Consider the following 20,666-nt stretch of genomic DNA (forward strand, 5'->3'; position numbering starts at 1 on the left):
GGGCAGTATAAATACCCCACATGTGACCCCATTTCGGAAAGAAGACACCCCAAGGTATTCCGTGAGGGGCATATTGAGTCCATGAAAGATTGAAATTTTTGTCCTAAGTTAGCGGAAAGTGAGACTTTGTGAGAAAAAAACAAAAAAAAAATCAATATCCGCTAACTTATGCAAAAAAAAAAAAATTCTAGGAACTCGCCATGCCCCTCATTGAATACCTTGGGGTGTCTTCTTTCCAAAGTGGGGTCACATGTGGGGTATTTATACTGCCCTGGCTTTTTAGGGGCCCGAAAGTGTGAGAAGAAGTCTGGGATCCAAATGTCTAAAAATGCCCTCCTAAAAGGAATTTGGGCCCCTTTGCGCATCTAGGCTGCAAAAAAGTGTGACACATCTGGTATCGCCGTACTCAGGAGAAGTTGGGGAATGTGTTTTGGGGTGTCATTTTACATATACCCATGCTGGGTGAGAAAAATATCTTGGTCAAATGCCAACTTTGTATAAAAAAATGGGAAAAGTTGTCTTTTGCCAAGATATTTCTCTCACCCAGCATGGGTATATGTAAAATGACCCCCCAAAACACATTGCCCAACTTCTCCTGAGTACGGCGATACCACATGTGTGACACTTTTTTGCAGCCAAGGTGGGCAAAGGGGCACCTTTCGGATTTCGCAGGCCATTTTTTACACATTTTGATTGCAAGGTACTTCTTACACATTTGGGCCCCTAAATTGCCAGGGCAGTATAACTACGCCACAAGTGACCCCATTTTGGAAAGAAGACACCCCAAGGTATTCCGTGGGGGGCACGGCGAGTTCCTAGAATTTTTTATTTTTTGTCACAATTTAGCGGAAAATGATGATTTTTCTTTTTTTTTCTTTTTTCCTTACAAAGTCTCATATTCCACTAACTTGCGACAAAAAATAAAAAATTCTAGGAACTCGCCATGCCCCTCACGGAATACCTTGGGGTGTCTTCTTTCCAAAATGGGGTCACTTGTGGGGTAGTTATACTGCCCTGGCAATTTAGGGGCCCAAATGTGTGAGAAGAACTTTGCAATCAAAATGTGTAAAAAATGCCCTGCAAAATCCGAAAGGTGCACTTTGGAATATGTGCCCCTTTGCCCACCTTGGCAGCAAAAAAGTGTGACACATCTGGTATCGCCGTACTCAGGAGAAGTTGGGGAATGTGTTTTGGGGTGTCATTTTACATATACCCATGCTGGGTGAGAGAAATATCTTGGTCAAATGCCAACTTTGTATAAAAAAATGGGAAAAGTTGTCTTTTGCCAAGATATTTCTCTCACCCAGCATGGGTATATGTAAAATGACCCCCCAAAACACATTGCCCAACTTCTCCTGAGTACGGCGATACCACATGTGTGACACTTTTTTGCAGCCAAGGTGGGCAAAGGGGCACCTTTCGGATTTCGCAGGCCATTTTTTACACATTTTGATTGCAAGGTACTTCTTACACATTTGGGCCCCTAAATTGCCAGGGCAGTATAACTACGCCACAAGTGACCCCATTTTGGAAAGAAGACACCCCAAGGTATTCCGTGAGGGGCATGGCGAGTTCCTAGAATTTTTTATTTTTTGTCGCAAGTTAGTGGAATATGAGACTTTGTAAGGAAAAAAGAGAAAAAAAAAAAAATCATCATTTTCCGCTAACTTGTGACAAAAAATAAAAAATTCTAGGAACTCGCCATGCCCCTCACGGAATACCTTGGGGTGTCTTCTTTCCAAAATGGGGTCACTTGTGGCGTAGTTATACTGCCCTGGCAATTTAGGGGCCCAAATGTGTGAGAAGTACCTTGCAATCAAAATGTGTAAAAAATGGCCTGCGAAATCTGAAAGGTGCACTTTGGAATATGTGCCCCTTTGCCCACCTTGGCTGCAAAAAAGTGTCACACATCTGGTATCGCCGTACTCAGGAGAAGTTGGGGAATGTGTTTTGGGGTGTCATTTTACATATACCCATGCTGGATGAGAGAAATATCTTGGCAAAAGACAACTTTTCCCATTTTTTTATACAAAGTTGGCATTTGACCAAGATATTTCTCTCACCCAGCATGGGTATATGTAAAATGACACCCCAAAACACATTCCCCAACTTCTCCTGAGTACGGCGATACCAGATGTGTCACACTTTTTTGCTGCCAAGGTGGGCAAAGGGGCGCATATTCCAAAGTGCACCTTTTGGATTTCACCGGTCATTTTTTACACATTTTGATTGCAAAGTTCTTCTCACACATTTGGGCCCCTAAATTGCCAGGGCAGTATAACTACGCCACAAGTGACCCCATTTTGGAAAGAAGACACCCCAAGGTATTCTGTGAGGGGCATGGTGAGTTCCTAGAATTTTTTATTTTTTGTCGCAAGTTAGTGGAATATGAGACTTTGTAAGAAAAATAAATAAAATAAAAATCATCATCATTTTCCGCTAACTTGTGACAAAAAATAAAAAGTTCTATGAACTCACTATGCCCATCAGCGAATACCTTAGGGTGTCTACTTTCCGAAATGGGGTCATTTGTGGGGTTTTTCTACTGTTTGGGCATTGTAGAACCTCAGGAAACATGACAGGTGCTCAGAAAGTCAGAGCTGATTCAAAAAGCGGAAATTCACATTTTTGTACCATAGTTTGTAAATGCTATAACTTTTACCCAAACCATTTTTTTTTTGCCCAAACATTTTTTTTTTATCAAAGACATGTAGAACAATAAATTTGGCGAAAAATTTATATATGGATGTCGTTTTTTTTGCAAAATTTTACAGCTGAAAGTGAAAAATGTCATTTTTTTGCAAAAAAATCGTTACATTTTGATTAATAACAAAAAAAGTAAAAATGCCAGCAGCAATGAAATACCACCAAATGAAAGCTCTATTAGTGAGAAGAAAAGGAGGTAAAATTCATTTGGGTGGTAAGTTGCATGACCGAGCGATAAACGGTGAAAGGAGTGTAGTGCCGAAGTGTAAAAAGTGCTCTGGTCATGAAGGGGGTTTCACCTAGCGGGGCTGAAGTGGTTAAACATGTTCATGATCTTACCATGGAAAGTTATAATTAAAGGGTTTCTACCACTTCCTTTTCACATAATTAGGTGTCAGACACTAGCGATCCGCTAGTGTCTGCTCTGCCACACTATCCTGCTATAATAGGTTTTGGGGCAGCCGTTTCGCAAAAAAAAGAACTGATATTGATATGCTAATGACCCTCTAGGTGCTATGGGGGCGTCATTAGCACCTAGAGGATCGGTCTACCTTCACAAGATGCCGCCGCCCAGCGCGTCCCTCCAGCCTGCCCATCTCCTTCGGAATGCGATCAAGCGGACGACTTCTCGCGCATGCGCCGTGCGCGTCTGTATTCGGCGCATGCGCAGTGAATGTCCGACCGCTTCCCTGCTCAGACATCTCCACTGCGCCTGCGCCGATGGAGCACTATGACCTCATCGGCGCAGGCGCAGTGGAGATGTCTGAGCAGGGAACCGGTCGGACATTCACTGCGCATGCGTCGAATACAGACGCGCACGGCGCATGCGCGAGAAGTCGTTCGCTTGATCGCATTCCAAAGGAGATGGGCGGGCTGGAGGGACGTGCTGGGCGGCGGCATCTTGTGAAGGTAGACCGATCCTCTAGGTGCTAATGACGCCCCCATAGCACCCAGAGGGTCATTAGCATATCAATATAAGTTCTTTTTTTTGCGAAACGGCTGCCCCAAAAGCTATTATATTAGGATTGTTTGGCAGAGCAGACACTAGCGATCGCTAGTGTCTGAAAGCTAATTATGTGAAAACGAAGTGGTAGAAACCCTTTAATGGCTTATCCTCAGGATAGGTTATCAGTAACAGGCCACCAGGGACTCCTGACACCCCATTGATAAGCTGTTTTTAAGAGCTTCTGCACCAGGACAAGCACCAGCACTACACAGCTCTGTACACTTTGTAGTGGCCCTGGCTGGCTGATGTGAATGGGCGCAGGAGCACTGCAAAGTGTACAGAGCTGTCTAGTGCTGGTGCCCGGTTTGGGCACAGCAGCTCCTAAAAACAGCTATTTGTATATAATGAAATACCAATAGTAAAACAGTAAAATAAGAATAGTAAAGTTCCTGAAAGCACCTTTAAAGCATACTTATTGTTACATAAGACTTCTGATATGTCATAGCCAGGGATCCGGGTGCTAAAACAAATGGTCAGATGCGCTCGGCAGAGCATGGCACCCTTTAGGTTGTGATGTACTTCCTATGGATCCATACATGGCATGGTCCAAGGGACAATTACAGCCAAAACCAGCAGTAGACTACCATGAATACTGAAAATAGTGGCCTTTTTCACACGACCGTTTTTTTTTTTCCGTTTACGGGCCGTTTTTTGCATTCCGTATACAGAACCATTCATTTAAATGGTTCCGCAAAAAAAAAAAAAAACGGAATGTACTCCGTGTGCATTCCGTGTCCGTATTTCCGTTCCGTTGAAAGCCAGAACATGTCCTATTATTGCCTGTAAATCACGTTCCGTGGCTCCATTCAAGTCAACGGGTCCGCAAAAAAAACGGAACACATACGGAAATGCATCCGTATGTCTTCCGCATCTGTTCCGTTTCTGCAGAGCCATCTATTGAAAATTTTATGTCCAGCCCAATTTTTTCTATGTAATTACTGTATATGCCATACAGAAAAACGGAACAGAAACGGAAACACAACAGAAACAAAAAATGGAACAACGGATCGGTGAAAAACGGACCGCAAAACACTTAAAAGGCCAGAAAGAGGCCTAAAAGCGTTAAAAAGGTAAATCAACTAGTTATATGTAGCCCAAAATGGGGGGCCATAAAAAATACAACTTTATAATTTAAAGGGATTTTCCGGTATTTAGACATTGACGGTCTATCATCAGGATAGGTCCATGTCAGATCAGTGGTGATCCAACACTCAGCACCCCACCTGTGAGCTAGTTCAGTGCTCCAGATGGCGACCAAAATGGTCGCCAATGCGATTTAGAATTGCAAAATGGCGACAAGACTTTGTTGTCTTGTCGCCATTTGCGCCTAGACCCTCTGCTCTGCTTTCATCCAGCAGACGTCTGCTGGGTGAAGATCCGGCCCTCACACTGTGGCCAGTGATTGTCTTGAGGCCACTGCTGCCAAACGTTTTAATGGAGAAACCCAAGACAAGCAGCGGAAGCGAATGAGACAGGACCCAGCACCTAGGGATTACCAACGTGAATCTGGCTAGTCTGACAGGTCATGGAAATGAGTGCACAACCCCCTTTAACTGCATAGCATGTAGCTTAGAAAATCCCAGCTAAAAATATGTATTTTAAATTTGGCGACTAAAAATTTCATTTGGCTCCTAAATTTTTCAGGTTAGAAGCCAATGGCTCCTTGATATTTTTTTTAGCCTGGAGCTCTGTGGTTCGGGCAGCCTTTCATTTATTGTTTCTTGTGTCGACAGCTGAAATAGCTGATTAATAAGTGTGCCGGGTGTTGGACCCCCACTGATTTGTTATAAGTATAGACCGTTCCAGGAAAACTCAGCTCTGCTCCATTAGGGCACAGCTGTAATCAGTGACTCCAGCTCAGCTGCAGTGTCTATTGGAGTCTGGTCCAAAATTCAATTCCTGTTTCATCAGAGGTTCAGGCGGCTGCTTTATCAATCCTCCATGCTTTACACTACAGGAAAATCAGTGTATGAAAGGTGATTTTTATTACAGCAAAGGACAGAATCATTATAAAACTACAAGCAACTAAATGATCATTCGTAAAGAGTGAACGGCAGGAGAACTGCAGGCTTTGGTTTAGTGCATCAGGATCTGCGTGTTCCCCGAGGTGGGGTGCAGAGCTCACACTTCCAGGAGAGATGAGTGACGGCTCCATTACAAGGCAGTAGAATAAAGGTATCGAGCAGGGTTTCTGAAGGTCAGTCTGAATCAGGTGGGAGTTTCTGTTCATTATGGCTTGAGAATTTAAAAGTAGGAACTTCATGTGGAGCTACTTAGATCTTTAATACGGCGCCACATGTTCAGACACCTGTCCCAAAGCCGGTCATCAATATCTATCTGATCCCTTACATAAACCTGGACTCCGCTGCAGGGGAACCACCAGGCTGCCACCTCTTGGAGAAGTCTCTGTTCAAGAGATGGCTGAGCCAAGGGGGTCAAGAGACACTGCTGGGATCAGGCAAAACTGGAAACTGGAGTACTAGAACCTTCCACAGAAGAAGGTGCCTTAAAAGAGGACCTTTCATCGGTCCAAACATTGTGAACTAAGTATCATGACATATACAGCGGCGCCCGGGGATCTCACTGCACTTACTATTATCCCTGGGCGCCGCTCCGTTCTCCCGTTATGTCCTCCGGTATGTTCGGGGACTTGGTTATAGTAGGCGGAGTCTGCCCTTGTTCTGCTGGGCGTCTCCTTCTCCTAGGCTGTAGTGCTGGCCAATTGCAGCGCAGAGCTCACAGCCTGGGAGAAAAAAACTCCCAGGCTGTGAGCTATGTGCTACGATTGGCCAGCGCTGCAGCCTATGAGAAGGAGACGCCCAGCAGAACAAAGGCAGACTCCGCCTACTATAACCAAGAGTCCTAAGTCTCCGCCTACTATAACCAAGTCCCCTAAGTCTCTGCCTACTATAACCAAGTCCCCTAAGTCTCTGCCTACTATAACCAAGTCCCCGAACATACCGGAGGACATAAAGGGAGAACGGAGCGGCGCCCAGGGATAATAGTAAGTGCAGTGAGATCCCCGGGCGCCGCTGTATATGTCATGATACTTACCTGTGCATTTATCTAAAGTCACAAGCCCCACATTAGCAGAACTTTCATATGGATCCGCTTGCTGAAAGCCTTTAATTACACTGCATTTCCTCGTCCATTAACCACTTAGTACATTAAACCATGAGCAGCATCCCACCGAGCGAGACGTCTATGGTCCAGACAGGTGTAAAGACCCCCTGCGTAGTCTGCAGCGCAGAGCTCACAGCCTGGGAGAAAAAACCTCCCAGGCTGTGAGCTATGTGCTGCGATTGGCCAGCGCTGCAGCCTATGAGAAGGAGACGCCCAGCAGAACAAAGGCAGACTCCGCCTACTATAACCAAGAGTCCTAAGTCTCCGCCTACTATAACCAAGTCCCCTAAGTCTCTGCCTACTATAACCAAGTCCCCTAAGTCTCTGCCTACTATAACCAAGTCCCCGAACATACCGGAGGACATAAAGGGAGAACGGAGCGGCGCCCAGGGATAATAGTAAGTGCAGTGAGATCCCCGGGCGCCGCTGTATATGTCATGATACTTAGTTCACAATGTTTGGACCGATGAAAGGTCCTCTTTAAATACCCCAGGTTGGTCAGCCATACGCTGGGGAAGAACAAGGCACGTGCATGCTCTCCCTTTAAGAGCCAGAGAGAGTATGTGAGCCTTATGGGCAATGAGAGGCAATGCTCGCAGGAAGCAGGCCTTAGCCTGTTTGAAGAAGAGAACATTGCTACCCTGGTGCCTAGGCCCGGCAGGCAGCGGAAGATGGACGCCTATGGGGCTCCGCCACTGGAAAGCTGGAGCCTTGGGGTGGGTAAGCAAAGGGGTAGCTGTGTCCACCGGGAGGAAACGAGCGGCGGTGGGCACAGACTGCCTCACTGATACTGTAGTAGACTTCATGCAATGTGCAACACTTTTCCGGCACACAGTATTAAATGTGTCAGCCTGAAAAAGTCACATCCGTTCCTCACTCCTTCCTCACCCACTTTTTAAAAAAATGGAAGGGAAGAAAAGGGTCACAACTTTGGGTGCAAAATGGGACTTGAACCAAAATGTGCAACATTTTTACACCGGAAAACTAACATAAAGCTTAATAAATGTCACCTATTGTGTATTGACCAAGAAGGGGGCTCGTTCAAAGTAGGAAAAGTGTTACAGATATAAGGCAACCCCTTTAAGACAGAACATACTTCATGCCTCTAATTACTGAGGGAATGAATATAAGAATAAAATTCACATGCATTTAGAAACAGCTCATTTGAAAATGAGAGCTAATGAAGGCAGCAACATCCTGGACACACAGGTCTCACATACAGTGTCACATAAGGAAAGCATGAAAGTAACAGCAGTTTGCAAACTGCATATCCGGACGTGTGAAAATATATAAAGGAATGATGACTGCAGACTGAATCTCTGTGCCATTGTTTTAACTCAAGGTAATCACTACCAGATGTAAAGATCACTTTAAAGGAGTCCATATAGGATGCATTATATACAATTGATGGCTGGCACTCTCCTAAGTATATTGTTCTCTTCGGTGCTCAATGATGGAGGTTATCCCCACAACAATATTGCCGTGAATTGATTTACAAACATATAGGATGCAGGCTCGGAGAACTGTATGTTCCCTGCATCAGCAAGATTAGATGACTTGACACCATCAGAGATGACTCAGGCTTGTTACGACTGTGCCATCCTTATTTCTGCATATGGAGAGCGAGCGAGGAGTCGTGTCAATCAGCCAGAGCCGTGAATTTATCTTCTTGGAACGTGTCACGAAACACAGTAGTCCTAAGGAGTTACAAATAACACAGTGTCTCTAGTGCTACTAGGAGCCAATTAGGGCAGCACGAGGAGGGCTCAGACTGAACCCGACCAGATCAACATCCAAGTGGAGCTTCCAAATTCTTGATTGCCACCGCTGGTCCACGTTTTGTGAAGGTCTCCGACGCGTTCATTCGTAGGGTGATGATGCTCCTCAGATTAACTGTTTAAAAGGGGTTTTCTGAGCGATTAAAACTGATGAGCTAATATAAGTCGTCAGTATCTGATGGTGAGGGCAGCTGCTTGAAGAGGCCATGGTGCTGCAACCTCGTTGCGTTCATTGGTCACATGGCCTAGGTACAGCTCAGTCTCGTTCAAGTCAATAAGAATGAGCTGCAATGCCAAGCGCTGCCAGTATACAATGTATGGTGCTGTGCTTGCTAAGCTGCGAGGAGGCCTCCTCAAACAGCTGGTCGGTGTGGGTCGTGGGTGTTGGACAGGGTGGGATGGATCTTCTGCCTGACTCCTTTGACCCCTGGATTGGCAGCAATGCACCTAGATGTGTTCATTAGGTTCCATCGCGCCCTCTGTAGTGACCCCCTAGCAATGGGTGGCTGTATTGGTGCAGTCCTTCATGTGCGAATGGCATGTATATAATGACCTTCTATATGAACGCTGCAGTCTATACATCTACTTTACATTTCTGTAAAAGCGTGGTTAGTCCGACATTCTTGACAGTGGTAACTCCCACCCGCTCCCCCGTGGTGCCCACGCCAGCTGTAGATGAATGATACGGCTACCTGTGCATTTATCTAAAGTCACAAGCCCCACATTAGCAGAACTTTCATATGGATCCGCTTGCTGAAAGCCTTTAATTACACTGCATTTCCTCGTCCATTAACCACTTAGTACATTAAACCATGAGCAGCATCCCACCGAGCGAGACGTCTATGGTCCAGACAGGTGTAAAGACCCCCTGCGTAGTCTATGTGACCCCCACACACAGGCCATTTCAGGAGTCAACAATCAGATATGGATAGGATATGCTATAAATGTCCGAGAGGTGCAGGTCCCACCTCTGGGACCCGCTCCTATCTTAAGAACGGGGCTCCGATGTGAATGAAGAGCATGACGCACATGCATTGCTTTCTCTATTCACTGCTATGGGACTTCTGAAAATAGATGAGAGCTGGCTCCGTTGTTTTCGGAAGACCCATAGCAGAGAATGGAGGGCTGTCCACGCATGCAAGATGTCCATAGCTATTTTCGGTAGACCCATAGCAGAGAATGGAGGAGTGTCCACCCATGCAAGGTGTTCTTGGCTATTTTTGGAAGTCCAATAACAATAAATGGAGAGGACGCTGCGCATGCGTTGGACACCTGTTTTTAAGATAGGAGCTGGTCCCATAGGTAGGACCCATGTCTACTGTACCCGATTGATATGACATAATGGTCTAGATGGGACAACCCCTTTAAAATTGCCATAAAACCCCAGAAAGTTGGGGATCACCTGTCTGAAGGCCCTAAAATCACCCTGACCAATCAACTATCTCTGCCCCTGCAGTTGGCACTGGCAAAACTCCATGCTGCTGGCAGAATTATTGGCGTCCTTCGTTGATTTCCCAATCTGGGACTCTACAGCTGTCTTAACAATACAACTCCCAGCATGCTCTGAAACATGCTGGGAGTTGTAATCTCATAATGGCTAGTTGTTGACCACTGAACACTACAGTTCAGAGAACCCTGCTGTGTATGGGGCTCCGGAGCAGACGGACGCTCACTGCTCCTCTGCTGATGAAGCTGCATCGACACAAAATGCTTCACTCTCCGTGGCAGTATCGGAATAGGACGGAGGGTTGTCTTCTCCGATGAGTCACGTCTTCTGCTTCATGGAACGGGTGGACGTTGGCGTCAGGTGAGAAACATCAGAGAAGAAACACTCTGCAGCCATTGCTGGAGGAACACAAGATGGTGGTGGCAGCGTTATGGTCCGGGGAAGGTTTTCCTGGCATCCTCTGGGCCACTCGTCCACGTGGAAGGCACTCTAACTGAATCCCTCCTTGCAGATCACGTACACCCATACATGCCCCTGGGGCGGATGAGATCTTCCAGCAAGACAATGCGGCATGTCGCATAAGTAGAAATGCCCTGAAGAGCATGACCAAGACTTCCAAGTACGACCCTGGCCCCCTAATTCCCCAGACTTGAATCCAGTTGAGCCGATGTGGGACCACCTCGATGGTCGTGGTCGCTCTATGGATCCCCCCCCCCCCACACCCCCTCCAGCAGCTGTAGGATGCACTGCCGTCAGCATGGCTCCACATACCTGTGACAACCTACCAGGACCTAATGAAGTCCCCTCCAGCCTGTCTATCTCCGTGCTGCACATGGCGGTTCTGGATATCATCTGGTGTATTTGAGTACAAAGTATTTGCCCCATTGATTGTGCTGATCACAATAAATTATTATTATTATTATGCGGATTCCTGGAGGACAGTCCTAAGCACAGGCCATTATATTATTATGTCTAGTTCATGGGACCCCTTTAAGTGCTGTAACTTTCTATGTACATTACAGATTCACCCCCAAAGGGGGCGGTGGTGGAGGACTGAGGCAACCTCTATGTAAGCAGCTCTATTTGGGGTAAGTGCACTTACCGGAGGATTTCCACTGTCCGGCTCCCGTTCCTGCACCCACAGTTCTTCATATAAATTCTATGCTGATGGGGATCACATAGGTGCAATATGATAAATGAAGCCCCTGACACCGAGCGGTGCGCACCGTTCCTTCCGCGGGCGGCTGTCTCATCCGTCATGCATCCATAAACCCAATGCTAAACTCCTACAACAACATCTCTCATGCAGACACATGGGAGGAAAGCTGCACTTGACCTCATTCATTTGCTTTGGTAAATTAATCGATGCGCGGCTGCAACTGAGTCTGAAACGGATCGTCCACGGAATAAATTGTCCTTCGGATTGGGGACTCCCATGAAATATGCGCTGAGGCCCAATGAAGGCCATTAGGCGCTGACGCATAATCTCTTGCTCCCTTAGTAAAGGATAAATGTGCAGCATAAATACAGGACAATGTGTCCCTATAAGACCCTATATGCACCCATCACCGCGTGACGTCCATGTTACATCTGTTTTTTTTGGCGGATCCATTGTAACAATGCCTGTCCTTGTCCGCAAAACGGACAAAAAGAGGAAATTATCTATTTTTTGGTGGAACGTACTTACGGATACAGAATGCACACAGAGACATTTCCGTTTTTTTAAATGAATGGTTCCGCATATGGTCCGCAAAAAAAAAACTGAACGGACACGGGCAAAAAATATGTTCGTGCGTATGAGTCCTTACAGTAATTGCTAGCAGTCCAATAAAGGTCCAGCTGGGTGTTACCAGTTGGGGGCGTGTCCCTGCACAGCCTAAGGGCTCATACACACGAACGTATTTTCTTCCCGTGTCCATTCCGTTTTTTTTGTTGCAGACAGTATGCGGAACCATTCATTTCAATGGGTCCGCAAAAAAAAACAGAAGGTACCCCGTGTGCATTCCGTTTCCGTATTTCCGTTCCGCAAACAGATAGAACATGTCCTATTATTGTCCGCATTATGGACATGGTTAGGACTGTTCTATTAGGGGCCAGCTGCTTCGTTCCGCAAAATACGGAATGCACACGGACGTCATCCGTATAGTTTGCGGATCCGTTTTTTGCGGACTGCAAAATACATATGGTCGTGTGCATGAGCCTGGCAGCACTGATTGTATAGTGTCAAACTGTGCAAAAACAACCCCCCCCAGCTGGTAACGCCCTTCTGAACCTTTAGGCTAGGGCAACATGGCAACAGTTGTCGCGCAACAAGTTTTATAATGGTAGTCAATGGTGTCGCACTGCAACATATGCAACTGTCGAGTCGCAGCATGTCAAAGTGCGACACCATTGACTACCATTATAAAAACTGTGCATGACTTTGGTGCGACACTTGTCGCAATGTAGTTATACCGTATATATGGCGCAACTAATTGCCACGCTACACATGTCACCGTGTAGCCCTAGCCTCACCTGATTCATACATTTTCAAGTAGGAATAATAGAGGAACAGCCCAACATTGAGTCATAAGAATAGATGCTCCAGAATTGTCACTAAAGCAGACATGTCAGGAGAGGGGACAGCTCCTCTTTAACCCCTTCCAGATATCCGCCATACATGCACCGTCTCAGGAGCTGAGCTACTGTTTTACACAGCAACTCCGATCACAGACTTTTAACCCTTCAGATGCCCCCTTGCAACGAGATTGTGGGAGGCGTTCAGTACTATATGAGGCGTTCAGTACCCTACACACAAGATGCCCCCTTTTTGGGGTCCTCTCTTGCGTTCTGCATAAGGGGAGATCTGTGACACGTCTCATAGTCTGCCATCTCCTCGGATGTAGTGAACGCGATGATAATTAAACCCAGGTCGCTGTAATTACCGACATCCAATCACGTGAACGACTGAAGGGAGAAGAAAGATGAAAGCTCACGGCCGCGCGTAAAGAGTCATCAGGAGAGATGGGGAGAGACGTGAATCTTCTGGATGATTCACAGCAAATGATTACAAGACAGAGTCTCTTAAAGAGGCCCTAAAGTGAAGCATGGGCTAAAAAATCTCAGAAAGAGCCGCGTCCTACACTCACTAGGGATTCCAGACGGAGTCTCACTTCAGTAAGTGGCATTTATCATGTAGAGAAAGTTAATACAAGGCACTTACTAATGTATTGTGATTGTCCATATTACTTCCTTTGCTGGCTGGATTCATTTTCCCATCACATTGCTCGTTTCAAGCACGACCACCACTGATGGATTGCAGGGTGGTCTGTAACCATGGAAACGAACAGTGTATAATGTGATGCGAAAATGAAGTCCTCCTGGTGCCGGTCCTTAAATAACCTAACCAGAACTGGTTACCAGTGCCCCATTCCCATAATTATGGACTCTGCCCCCCCTCCTAGCCCTGGCAGGTCTGATGGGGCTATATCCCACAGCAGAGGGTAAGGAAGGCCCTACCAGCCAGAGCCTACCCCATAGCACTGATTTTTGGACATTCAAATCGGTCCTTACTAGAACTTACATAAGAGACGACCACACCTTTCACCGTGCTGCTGGAAAACGGGTATGAAATGCTGAATCAGGGCCCACACCCTGCGCAAGCACAGGCCACATGATCCGAGGTTCATGGTCTGAGAAGTCGCTATAAGGGTCCATTCACATGTCCGCCAAACGGGTCCGCATCCGTTCCACAATTTTGCGGAACAGGTGCGGACCCATTCATTTTCAATGGGGCCGGAATGTGCTGTCCGCATTTGCCGTCCACACTTCCGTTCCGCAAAAAAATAGAACATGTCCTATTCTTGTCCGCAATTGCGCACAAGAAAAGGCATTTTCTATAAGAGTGCCGGCCATGTGCGGTCCGCAAAATGCCGAACGCACATTGGCGATGTCCGTGTTTTGCGGATCCGCAAAACACATACGGACGTGTGAATGGACCCTTAAAGGGCTGTGCCATGATTGATGTAGAAAATGAAAATCAGACATCATATAGTACATGACAACCTCTTTCTAACAAAGCTAGTACCAGCCCTGTACCTCACATGGATCTAGAGATCTCCACATTCATTGCTCCAAGTCCTCTGCAGTTCTCTCCCTATCACAGCTCAGGGGGGGTGTCCTGTCTACTGCAGTTCTCTCCCTATCACAGCTCAGGGGGTGTGTCCTTTCTCAGGAGGCATATTCTTTCTACGACAGCTCACTCCCTATCACAGCTCACGGGGTGTGTCCTGTCTACGGCAGCTCACTCCCTATCACAGCTCAGGGGGTGTGTCCTGTCTACGGCACTTCACTCCCTATCACAGCTCAGGGGGTGTGTCCTGTCTACGGCAGCTCACTCCATATCACAGCTAAGGAGGTGTGTTCTTTCTACTGCAGCTTTCTCCCTATCACAGCTCTGGGGGGAGGGGGTGGGGGATGTCCTTTCTGTTGCAGCTTTCTAGCTATCCCAGCTCAGTGGCCGTGTCCTTCGTACATGTCTTTTCTGCTGTAGCTCTTTCCCTGACAAGGCCACAGCTTTTAACAGACGATTTAAACTGAGCGTGTGCGATCACCTAAATGAGGTGGACGAAAAAAAATAAAAAATGGAACAAACAGCAGGTGGCGCTATACAGATACATTTTATTGAATAACTCCCTGGCTATGCAAAATTTTTAATTACATGCAATTATAAAAGTATTTAGATCCAGGGGCTGGTTTGAAAAATGTTGAATATTTTTCTTGGCACGACCTCTTAAAGTGCATCAGATATTGCTAAATATTAGTGACCTGGCAGCTTGTCTGTTATATGCGCGCCCCGGACACAGCTACACCACAGTTATAATAATTTGGGATTAGCGAGTCAGGGCTGGAAGCGAGGAAACATAAGAGCAATACCGCCAGAACGACAGAGGGCTCTGGGATATACAGGACATGGAAACACCGGCGGAGACACTGGATCTGGAGTATTCTCAGAAAGTAGCACATTAGTGCCTCCAGCCAAGTAGTACCCTGCTCTGTACTACAGCTGTGGGGTCTCTAGGTTGGCTGATATCCCTAGTCATGTCTCAAGGCTCTTCAAAGGGGTTACCCAATCCCTATAATGACCCCCAGAATGCCCGGGCCCCTCCTACAGATGATACTCGCGTTACTCCGGATCCCTGCACGGCCGCTGCTGCATCTCCCCGTTGTGCAGATCAAAACATCAAAACGACGGGGGGAGGAAGGGGAGCAGCCAATAGCAGGCCGAAATGGTCACCAGCCTCCCGGGTGACGCTAGGGAGGCTGGTCACCGTGGCGGCCCGCTATTGGCTACCCACCCCCATCGCTGGATGTTTTGATCCGAGCAATAAGGAGATGCAACAGTGGCCGTGCAGGGATCCGAAGGGACAGGGAGCAGGTAAGTATGCTCTAACGAGGGGCCCGGGCATTCTAGGGGTCATTATAGGAACTGGAAATCCCCTTTAATGGGTCGGACATTGACTTACAAAGTGGCTAGCTACACATAGCCCTAGAGAGAGTCTTCTTCCTTCTGGCACATGGCAGACAGGAAGGGGGTATGAACGTCACCTCTGAGGTTCATTGTTGCATGGGACAAAGCTGACTGACAACCTCTTTGGAAGTTGTACTAGTTGTCGCCCGGCGGGGGCGATGCTGATAAATCTCCCCTGTGACTACGGAAACGCCTCATAATAAGATATCCACCGCTCTGTAACTGATCTATCGGCTTCTGTGCAGAACTTTATAAGGTTCCCATTAAAAATACAACAAAACTTTTTTTTTTTCGACGGGCCACTGGGACCAGTAACGGCTGTTCCTGACGGGCTCATAAAATAATGAGATTTCCATCTGAAATGATTTTCTTCCCATCATTCAACGAGGAAACTACTTTGTATTCACAGAATCGTCTCGCTCTTCTTTTCTTTTTTTTCTTAAATCCCAACAGCGTTTAATGTTCCAGAAAAAGCTCTTTTTTCAGATAGCGACAGCGATAAGTCTTCCCATCTCTGACAAATGTACGTGGAAAAAAAAAAAAAAAACTCCACGGGACATGAAAGGGTCCTCGGCCCCACTTCAGCGTCAAGAGGCAAAATGCAGGCGCTGGCGATATCAGCGGTTAATTCTACGGCGTGAGGTAAAGGCCGTATCGGATCTATGGAGGCAGCGTCTACGAAGAAACGATTCGTCAATCCGGATAATTCAGCCGAATGCGTCTGACACAAGGGACATTAGCCTCCTCTTAACGAATCGGGTTAACCCTTCACAGGTCACCATGGGGTCTATCTGCCCCCCAAAAAAACGGATGACTACTGTCAGTTTGGGAAGAGGTGAAATACTTTGTATATTTGTAGCAATTAGCGGTATACTTTGTATATTGGTAGCAATGAGCGGTATACTTTGTATATTGGTAGCAATGAGCGGTATACTTTGTATGTTTGTAGCAACGAGCGGTATACTTTGTGGCAACGAGCGGTATACTTTGTGGCAACGAGCGGTAGCGGTATACTTTGTAGCAACGAGCGGTATACTTTGTAGCAACGAGCGGTATACTTTGTAGCAACGAGCGGTATACTTTGTGGCAACGAGCGGTATACTTTGTAGCAACGAGCGGTATACTTTGTGGCAACGAGCGGTATACTTTGTGGCAACGAGCGGTATACTTTGTGGCAACGAGCGGTAGCGGTATACTTTGTAGCAACGCGCGGTATACTTTGTGGCAACGAGCGGTATACTTTGTGGCAACGAGCGGTATACTTTGTGGCAACGAGCGGTATACTTTGTGGCAACGAGCGGTATACTTTGTGGCAACGAGCGGTATACTTTGTGGCAACGAGCGGTATACTTTGTAGCGATGAGCGGTATACCTTGTATATTGGTAGCAATGAGCGGTATACTTTGTAGCAACGAGCGGTATACTTTCTATGTTTGTAGCAACGAGCGGTATACTTTGTAGCAACGAGCGGTATACTTTGTAGCAACGAGTGGTATACTTTGTGGCAACAAGCGGTATACTTTGTAGCGATGAGCGGTATGCCTTGTATATTGGTAGCAACGAGCGGTATACCTTGTATATTGGTAGCAATGAGCGGTATACTTTGTGGCAACGAGCGGTATACCTTGTATATTGGTAGCAATGAGCAGTATACTTTGTAGCAACGAGTGGTATACTTTGTATATTTGTATACATTCTAGCATCTTTGCATGAACCGCCAAGGGGAGTAGGGGAAGGGAAGTGACAACTACTATGAACACTGCTGGCTCACATTTGGTTGTCACTTTCCTCCTCTGATGAGGATCACTACTTGGACAACAGCAAAGGGACTATTTTGATGGCCAAATGGACATTGTGAGCAAATATGGAGGACACTCTACGTCTCTTATTGACTGTCACTCGGGCAGGACCAGACGGGGCGGCCGGCAGGTGGCTATGCAAGCCGCAGCTGTTTTCTATAGATTGCTAAAGACTGGTTGTCAATCTCCTGCCTATTGTCAATTATCAATGGCTGCACTGTTTTGCACGGCCGTTAACAATAAGTGATGATTGACGATACATTTTTAGCAATCTATAGAGAACAGCAGTGGCTTGTATTCAGCAGCATGCTGACCACCGCCACATTGGGTCCGACTCCTACCCTTACACAGGCCCAGTCACCCTGACCTCCGCTGTGAGTCAACCTTCTCTGCCTATGGGGGGGCAGACAAGCGCGGCAACGAGGTCTTCTCCATGCTCAGGAGGGCTCACTCACTGGAGCTGGAGCTGAAGGAGGTTGACTTCGGCGGCCACCTTGTCCATTCTGATCTCTTCTAAACAACGAAGGTGGACAGCCATCACTGCACCATCCCATCCACCAGACCTCATCAAGGAGTCTCCTACCTGGAAGACGTTTCTCCTATCACCCTCACCGCAGTCCAAGAACATATACTTAATATACAGTTCAGAGCTTGTCAACTGAATATAATGAAACGAGACAGATCGATAGATATGAGATGATAGATAGATAGATAGATAGATATGAGATAGATATGAGATAGATAGATAGATAGATAGATAGATAGATAGATAGATAGATAGATAGATAGATACCATAGATATACTGGTGACTCCTCCTCTACATCGGTATATGCCTTGTCTGTACTCCGCTGCGGTTGCTGCAGGTGCATTTTTTAAGTATAAAACAAGAACAGATCCTAAAGAAAGCTGAGACTTCTCCTTGGGACCTGTCCACGCCTCAACCACGTGTGTGAGCTAACAGGCTGTAAAATCTCGGAAACATCTACAAGATCTCACCTTAAAGGCAATGTCGTAGAACTCTCCGCTGTTGCTGAGGGAGGGTCGCCCGGACATGACCATGCCATTGCTCTGGCTCTCGGTGCCCACCTTGCCGTTCTCCTTGCTGGGTGGGATGCTGGAGGACGCCGGAGAGCTGCTCCCTTTACTCTTCTGACTCTTCTTCCTGGACATGATGTGACCGGTGGGAGTCACTGTCGCGCTGGAGGGGTTTGGACCGCTGAGCCCTTTGAGTGTCTCGGAAGCTGTCAAGGATTACTGGACTACAACCCCTGACATCTGAATTGAAGTCTCACACACTCTCTGGACTGTCTAATTGCCACGCTTCCAAAAAATGTGTTATATCACGGGAGTCACAGGAGTCGCAACTCAGCCACTGATTAACCCTTTCTTCGGTCTGTGCGAGTCCTGGCTTCTTCTTGAAGAGTCCTCCTGCCTCCAGCTGTCCTGTCTACTCCTCTGCGCTCCGCCGCTCACCTCCTGTCCCTCCCTGCGCTCTGTCTCTCTCTGTCCTCTGACAGCTGATGTCTATTCTGGTGCTCTGGGCTGTCTCTTAGATCTTTGCAGTCTGTTTTCCTCTGCTGTCTCTATATCTCCTAGCTCTCTGCACATCCCAGGAAGTCACCCCAACCTACATGACCCCCTGCAAACACACGCAGTCCTGCACTGTAAATAATGCAATGTGTTTGGCACCCCAAGTCTTATATAACCTGCACCCTAATACACCAACTACCCCCAAATCTAACAGACGCCCCCTAATATTGTATCATCCTCTGCAACTCCGCACCCCAAAACTGCCCCAATTCACAACCACCTCCCTCTATATTGCTGCACCCCAATATTAATTGGACCAATCCTGCAGCCCAATGCTATATGCCCACTCCTCACCCCTGCACCCCAAACTGTCTATACCCCAAAACCCAGGAGAACACCCCAACACTGACTCTCTAAAAACACTATGGTCTTAATGAGTCTCTGGGTCACCCCAATAATATCACCCACTAACCAGTCCTGCACCCCAATAATATCACCCACTAACCAGTCCTGCACCCCAATAATATCACCCACTAACCAGTCCTGCACCCCTATAATATCACCCACTAACCAGTCCTGCACCCCAATAATATCACCCACTAACCAGTCCTGCACCCCAATATTATGTATACTGATAGTAAAGCACTGTGTCCGGCTCTGCGCCCGCAGTGAGCAGTCCTGTGGCCCCTGTGGGGAGTGTCTTCTCCTTACGTCGCTCGGTTCTGGCCCCCGGTCCCGGGATGGTTTGTGGAGCGGCTTCTCCCTCAGACCGCCGCTTCCTCTCACCTCTCAGGCACCGGTATCAGCCTTTGGAAGAGGGCGGGGCGACGTCCTGACAGACAGATGCAATAACCAATCAGAGGAGGCAGGCATTGACAACAAGAAGGAATGGGAATCTACTCAGCCTATGAGCGTAGGGCGGAGGCGGGGTTATGTAAATGAGTCGGGACAGATGTTGCCGCTTGAGCATTTCCAATGCAAACATGCATGTGACTCCATCCCTGTCCCTCCCTCAGCTCCTCCTGTCATCCCCTCACTATCAATGTGCAGGCAGAAGGACAACAATAAAGGCTGCTGGGACAGAGCATCCACCCAAACCACTATAAATATAGTTGTTCTATCAGTTCCTGGGAAAGCTGGGTCAGACTCAGGGGAGACATCAACCTGTCTAGAAGAACCTGTCTTTGTTGCCCCTGGTGGCCAATCACAGCGCAGATTTCATTATTCAAGAACAGAATAGGAAATGAAAGCTGCGCTGTGATTGGTTGCTATGGGCAGAAAAGGGGGGCAAGGGGTTTTCATGAATCTGCTCCACTATGGCCTCCATTCCAACTCCAACAGGATCACCCGGCTTTCCAGAATCCGGAACTTTATTTGTATATTATACTATTATATGTAGTATAACCTACTATAGTTTTATATATTGTATATGGGGGTCATTTATCAAACTGGTGTAAAGTAGAACCGGCTTAGTTGCCCACAGCAACCAATCAGCTTCCGCCCTTCATTTTGGACAGCTCCTTTGGAAAATGAAAGGAGGAATCTGATTGGTTGCTATTGGCAACTAAGCCAGTTCTACTTAACACCAGTTTGATAAATGAGCCCCTATATTATTATGTATAGTATTATATACTAGAGTTTTATATACTGTATATATAGTATTATATTCTATACTATTATATGTAGTATATGCTAGAGTTTTATATGCTGTATATGTAGTGTTATATACTATACTATTATATGTAGTATTATACAGTATTATATGTA

At 46.8% G+C, this 20,666-nt stretch overlaps 1 protein-coding gene across 1 annotated transcript in view; it reads right to left on the reverse strand.

Moving 5' to 3' along the window:
* Positions 1-19,693, reverse strand: part of RAB26 (RAB26, member RAS oncogene family) — a 178,309-nt gene extending 158,616 nt beyond the window's left edge. The window contains exon 1 of the mRNA XM_044303761.1: positions 18,366-19,693. Within this exon, the coding sequence (XP_044159696.1) occupies positions 18,366-18,539 (174 nt within the window). The 5' untranslated portion in view covers positions 18,540-19,693. The remainder of the gene's footprint in view (positions 1-18,365) is intronic.
* Between the last annotated feature and the right edge of the window lie 973 nt (positions 19,694-20,666).

This window comes from Bufo gargarizans, chromosome 8 (assembly GCF_014858855.1).
Source record: "Bufo gargarizans isolate SCDJY-AF-19 chromosome 8, ASM1485885v1, whole genome shotgun sequence".
Taxonomy (NCBI): Eukaryota; Metazoa; Chordata; class Amphibia; order Anura; family Bufonidae; genus Bufo; species Bufo gargarizans.